At 37.5% G+C, this 6,934-nt stretch overlaps 1 protein-coding gene across 1 annotated transcript in view; it reads right to left on the bottom strand.

Moving 5' to 3' along the window:
• LOC104509642 (nesprin-1-like) overlaps positions 1 to 6,934 on the bottom strand; it is a gene marked incomplete at both ends in the record, with an annotated part of 54,287 nt that overhangs the window by 6,243 nt on the left and 41,110 nt on the right. The window contains 5 exons of the mRNA XM_010151656.1: positions 913 to 1,098; positions 2,314 to 2,451; positions 3,965 to 4,147; positions 6,307 to 6,459; positions 6,669 to 6,824. Coding sequence (XP_010149958.1) covers positions 913 to 1,098; positions 2,314 to 2,451; positions 3,965 to 4,147; positions 6,307 to 6,459; positions 6,669 to 6,824 — 816 coding nt within the window. The remainder of the gene's footprint in view (positions 1 to 912; positions 1,099 to 2,313; positions 2,452 to 3,964; positions 4,148 to 6,306; positions 6,460 to 6,668; positions 6,825 to 6,934) is intronic.

Raw genomic sequence — 6,934 nt, 5'->3', positions numbered from 1 at the left:
GTCCCTGCCCATGGCAGGGGGGTTGGAACTAGATGGTCTTTAAGGTCCCTTCCAACCCAAACCATTCTATGATTCAAAACACCTCTATTACACTGTTATGGCTGCTGCTGCTGCTGTAGCATTTATGGTGTGTCCTCTAAATGTTGTGAAATATGAGTCAAATATGTAGAAGTGCAATTTTTAACCTCAGCTGTGATTTTCCTAACAATTGGTGATAGCTTATTCTCTTATTTGTCTTTAGGTATTTTCCTATTTAGTAGTGTGTAACTGTGAAAGGTGACGGCAGAAAACCCCTTATAAATATACTAATTATACCAATACAATATTAATTTTTTACCTGAATTATTGTATCACATTAAAATTTCCCTGTGTCTTGCACTGGTTTGCCATGCTCTCAGACATTGCATAGGCATAACACACATTTACACTAACAAGAAACCCATATGGAAGAGCTGCACAAAAATGTCAGGAACATGAAAAACACATTCTTGCTCTTCATTGAACTCCCTTGTAGAGGTACGTCTTACATTATGGAATCCTGGTCTGGTTCAGTACTGATCTGAATTAATAGACAGCAAGCTTTAGATCTCTCTTAAAAAGACAAAAAAATAAAGGAAATGGCACAGTATAAGTGTCAACCCAGACACTTTTCAAGTATCTAAACATAGGCGCTCAGTGCCATTTGAGACACAACATGATCCCCAATACATCCATCCAGAACAGGCAGATATGACAATACCTGCAGAAACCTTGTCGCCATCTGGAACAGCACCTGAAGGCAGTATCTCAAACAGTGCAAGATATCTAACTTCAGACATGCCCCAGACAACCTGCACTGCTAATACTCTCAGAAACGTGATGCACACACCACCCTAGCTGTCAGCTAGCATTAGAAAAACTGCTTTCATGTACCTTGGCAGCATCTTGGAGATTTGGTAACCGCACTTTGATAACTTGCTGTAATTCCTCTGTCCGTCGCCCCAGTTCCAGCACTTGCTGTGACATGCCTTCTGTACAGTATACACTTGCCAGATACTCAATCCTCTCACTCATGGCCTCAAGATCACCATGAATCTCTCCGGACTCATCAAGCATAGTCTAGATGGAGATATAAACAAATTGAATGCCATAGCTGAGCTTCAGATTAAACGTATCTTTAAGGATATTTCTGGTGTGTTAAACTCCTCAATTTGTACACATCTGTAAGCATATGACTAAGTTCTACTGATTTCTTGTAAGGCTTAGGCAATATGCTTGATTCTGAGTGTATGCTGAAGTGCTTTAGCTTATGGAGACTGGAAAACAAAAGAATAAGACATGAAGCTCCAGCAGCGGTACTTACCAACACATTCATTTTAGTGTTTTGCTATACACACTTGCCTGTAAAAATATAATATATACAATTTATGGATGGCATTTGTTCTGGAAGCCTGATGTACCTAATGGGAAGCAGCAGAAAGCCCTTGGGTGCAGTGTCACAGCAGGGCAGCATTCGTTAATACTGTTTAAAAAATAGCTACACAAAAGTGTTCTGTGGGTTGGCATTAGTTAAGCCTGTATGCCCATCAACATCTGAAGCAAGGAAAAAGCCATAACAAAAACAAACCAGAAGTGCTCTCTCCCAGCTATCCTCAGGATAAATTACCTGAAGGTTCCTATTCAGAATAAGAAGGTGTGACATACTACATTGCCTCGGTCTAGGGGAATGCAACTGACTGCAGCTGACAATTAACTAATGTAAAATGCAGTCTTATTTTTGGCATTAGTGAGACTTACAGTGCTTTGATTTTTTTCAAGTGGTCATGTAACACTGGGAAGCTGGAACCTCATCAAACTGTTCCACTGATCCCACACGTACACATTACACACATGGACACCTACAGAACAAACTCCGCTGTCACAGGGACAGTACATCACTCTGATGTGACATAGAACATGTTCAGGAAGAAAAATTTTAGAGGAATATTACCTGCAATGAGATACTCTGTGTGACAGAATCACAGTGTATAGACACACTATTCAATCCAAAGCTAGTATGAATCCAATGTACTTGAATAAACATGGAGATCAACTTTGAATCATGTAGGCAACATGATATATTCAACAATATATCTTAATTTCAGTCTTCAAAACAAATTTCCAAAATAAGTTAATCATCTTTAAGACTTGGGGCAACAGTCAAAGAAACCTAGCATTTTAAGACTTTCTCCTCAAGGAAAGGAAGAAAAAAGGTATAGGAAATAAAACCTCACTGCTTAGAAAATAACTGTTTTAATAGAGTGCCCTTTAAAATTCCACAACTTATATAATCACCTGATAGGCTTTAAACTGATCACGAAGCTGAGAGGAAGAATTCCATGTTATACTACCATGCACTAGGATATTTGCTTTCTCAATCCATTTCAATATGAACTCCAGCATCTCATTGTATTCTTCCAAGTGTGAAGCAGCCTGGATATAAAAGAAAAATCCACTTAAGCCTAAGATGTAGTTCTGTACAGTTCTTAGAGAATGATACAATTAATTTTATTTCATTTACTGTTTTTAACTTGGGGATTGTTTTAACAGCTTTTCCTTACTGTTGAATATAATTTGATTACTTCTGCATTTACAGAGTTAAAATAGGTCTGCTTCCAGTAACAAGCATAACTGTTTCAGGGGAAAAAAGGCACTATAAGGATGTAGGTCGCACTGGGAAAGTACATTGATGCTCAAATATACCCGTAGAGGGTACACTGCACATATTTCAGCCTTGCACATAAGTTTCAAAATAAGTAAAGTTCTTGTGCAATTTGTGGCTCACTGTAAACCTCCTTCGTGTCATTCCTTATTTTTCTTTGTCTCTTTCTACGTCATCCCACAAATCACCTTTTTTAAAGGCCTGTTTTGTTCACTCAGTCTGTCATATTTCCAAAAAAAGAAATGTTGTACTTTTTTCAAAATACAGGACAAAAGCTCTGCTTTCTGATTCATCCAACTTCTATTTAGCGAAGTACACATCAGTTTCAATTTTCTTCTCACTTAGCAGGAATAATTTCACTGATTTTTATGCAATTGTCCTGTATGAAGGATGAATCAAATCCTGGGTGACTGAGCTGTATTTGCATGCAGGTTGCCCTTACTGGCATTTTTTTTTTTTTACAGTAGGAAGTGGATTTCTTGGTTCTGAACAAAAATATCCTAATGGTTAAATCCCTTCACCAAGTACATTTGACTGAACTCTCACTTTGATAGTAATTTTATCTCTCTCTTAAAAAACAACTTATCAGACGAAACTGAAAACAATATAACAAAATAGTTATTTTTTTTAAGCCTAGAGAAGATTCTTTACGCGTGCAGAAAAGAGAACTCCTAATTTATCAGGGTATTGATGGCAGAACCATAGAAAATCCATTTATTTGCTTTTAGCTAGACTTTTCTGGGATAACAACAATTAGCAAAAAAATACATACGAAGGAGTTTCAGGAATTTGAGCCACAGGGGAAGCATCTTTATGAATTCTGAACTGTTGCATAAACATTCTGCATTATCAGGGGCATTGTATCTAGGCTTTTAGAGTGAATGTACAAATCATATTCACCCTCCATAGGCTGTGACTAGAGCAAAGCAATTTTTTAATTTATTTAATGCTGCAAATACAGGTAGCAGTGATATGATAGAGGCCCTGAAAAGGACAATAAGATACTGTTTCCTGGCATGCTACTCTGTGAGAAAGTCTATAAATCTTTTCGGGGCACTAGAGGAACCAACTAGCAGCTGATTCATGGAAGAGGATGTCAAAGCAGCATCACAGAATTATTCTACCCTCTTGATCTGACCCGTCTGTGCTCTCTTAGAGGTGTGACACAAGCCCTGACTAATAATAGGCAGATGTGCCACGGAATGCCTCTTCTCGCATAGCTACAGTAAAGTAAATGAGAAGTTTGCATGCTCCTTCTGTTTCTGAAAAGATTTGAGATCATACCTGACTGAGATTGGCTGCTCTGTACTCAGCCTGCCGTATGGTCTGTTGGTGCAATGCAGTGAGTTTCCCTATCCGGTTAGCCAGCTGCTTCGCCAGCGGTGCGTGCTGCTCTGCAAAGTCCTGGACTGATGCATCTAATTCCAACAGCTTTATATTGCAGCAGTCCAACTCTTCACCGAGGATCTAGACAAAGAAAGAAGAAAATCACCGATCCAGGAAGTGTTAGCTTTCTGGCTGATTATTTCTAGCTCGACTTGAAACTTTTACACCCTGTTCAAAGTCTCCATAGCTTATTCCATTTTTATTCTGTCTGGAAAGCAATAATGTTTGTCTTAAACAGCAAGGCAGACCAGCAGGATGTTTGGTCATCTCTTAAATGTGCACCATTACTCTTTCTTCTCTGACTTCTTGGCTGAAATGTATAACCGTTTTCCCTACCATAGCAAAAGACTGAGTCACTTCAGAGTGACATTATCTGTTCTTGGACATCTTTCTGTGTTTGTTTTTGAAAGGAACAGTCAGCACACGTTGCCCTGACAAGGATTCTGTTTATTGGAAAGGGGCTTTGTTTTGTTGCAGTCTTAAAATATACCCTTACAGCTCAGAAATATGTAATCACCCATTAATGCATTATAAAAGTTTTCATTTTCATTTGAAACTTGCATTTTCATGGATTGATCTTGACATAGTAGCAGTCTAGATCATGCTACACTGTTTCAACAGAAACATTTTAAAATAATTTTTTCTTGCCATAGCTTCACACTTTCTGAAAAGTTTAAAAAGGAAGCCCTAAAGTTTTTCCATCTTTCTTATAGACTGATAACACACTCTAGGGGCTACAGTTTCCTGGAGAGGCATTATTGGATTTTTTTTTAATTTGCTTTTTATACCTAAGGTGTTAATGATTCATTGTTTTTGTAATATAAACAAGTCTAATCACTCCAAACTCTCTAGCCCCTTTCCAATTATGTTTAGAAATGTGAATTGCAATCATCAGGCAAAAATTGATTCAGAACACTGCTTTAGCTACAGGTGCTTAAATTTACTTCAAGCTCTCCAGATTAGGGGATGTCCTGGCAGACACACCTCAGAGTGTAAACTATGATCAATCATTATGATAAACAGATTTTAATCTATGAACAGTGGCATGACTTTGTGACATAACTATCTACATGTAAAGACAGCTGTTGAACTACTCATTTAAACACAAACCCACACATATTTCAGGCATGCATAAATAAATGTTTCTACTACAGAAATTATTCAGAATTTATATGCTGTTTAAAAGTGAGGGAAGGCACCATTTGACTTGGGTCACAGGGATTGAAACCAGATTTTTATTTTATGTTTTGCAATCAGTTTCACTGTTAATATAAAAGTATTAGCAATGTTAACATAAAAATATCTCTAGCCTATGCAACATGGGAAAGCGCATCTGACTGGCTTTCTGCTTAATTACTGGAATCAAGGAGATACACCAAATTTAAAGGGATATATTTTAGTGATACCTCCTGCAAAGCAAATGGTACTTTGGAGCATATTGAGAGCAACTCATGAAAATAAACAGGTAATTTTGGGCATACCAGACATAGCAAATCTTCTCCTATTCGGTATGCTTCACTTTGTTTCAGACAGTAACTTGGTCAAGTTTATTTTTGACTAATAACAAACCAGACCAAACAAAAATCCACCCTCAACCATCCCCTTCCTCACCTCTCCCCCCAAAAAAACACCTTACTGGCATATGATAATCTTCCCTGCTCTGATATGATTTTCTTAAGTTGGCCATTACACCTTAGTATAGATGAGTTTTTCTGCATGTGGTACATACCCAAGTTTAAGAAAACCTACAAAACCAATCAAGAGTCCTCTGCATTACCTTTAACCACACCAGTAGTACTTTACCTCATTACTGCACCAAATTACATGAGATGCACTACTGGCTAAGTAAATTCTATTTATTGCAAGTAAAGGTGTGTTGTAAAGAATGGTCTTTTCAGTACAGACTGGGAAAAGGAGCAGTTTGGAAGCCCCTTAGGCTTTCCCAGATTGCAGTCATACTCATTATTCAGAGGGAACAGTAAAACTTTGTCCATCTGACTTGCTTTTATGCTCAGCTACTTCCTCCAAGTTCTGTTACTCACTCCAGTCCCTGCATGCTAGTGTGCAAAAGAGATAATTTAAAAATCTCATCAGTCATCCCTTATTTCTGTCTATTCTTCTCTTGAAAAGAATTAAAAAATGTGTCATGCAAGTCTTTACAAATACAACTTTGGTATAAATCGAGTGTCCCAATTCAGAAGAATTTATGCTGTAACCAAATAAGGGAAGCCTTGTCTTACCTTTTGTTCAAGTTTAGCTTGTGCTATATCATTTGTTTTCATTTTTAGCTTGGAAAGAATGGCATTCAGTTCATTGGCTACCCCCTGGATTTTCTGACCATACTCTTGATTCAGTGTTTTGATCTGCTGAGTTTCTCTTTCTTTGGTTTGAATCTGTCAACAATAAGAATTAAATTCAGTAACCAGAAATCTCTCCTCCTGAAAAGAAATTAACTTTCATTTAACTTTAATTTGAAGGAAGAAGGTTACAAAACTACTTAATGTTGTCATGGTTTGACCACACCTGGATACTGCATTCCACTAAGTTAAAAAGTCTAATGACAGGCTCTAGGTCTGTAATGCATTTATGTACTAAGCTTTACCTGATCTTGTAAAGTTACAAGGGCCAGCCCAACTTCCTCTAAATGAAGAGAGAGTTCAGAAGGCAAAATGGTATAAAGCTCCAAGTACTTATTCTGTTGCTGTTTAGCCATTTCTTCAACAGCCTGGCGATGAGTAGTTACTTCACCAAAGAGAGACTAAGGACAGAAAAAGAGAATTGTTAAGAATGTGTCTGTGTAAACTCAGTAAATGCAAATAATACATGCAGCTTGCAACCAAGGTAGTGTTTTCAAATTTTAAAAAAATT

Source organism: Eurypyga helias, unplaced genomic scaffold (assembly GCF_000690775.1).
Source record: "Eurypyga helias isolate BGI_N326 unplaced genomic scaffold, ASM69077v1 scaffold37275, whole genome shotgun sequence".
Taxonomy (NCBI): Eukaryota; Metazoa; Chordata; class Aves; order Eurypygiformes; family Eurypygidae; genus Eurypyga; species Eurypyga helias.
Note: the sequence above shows the minus strand (reverse complement) of the source record. Positions and strands in the feature narration are given on the sequence as shown.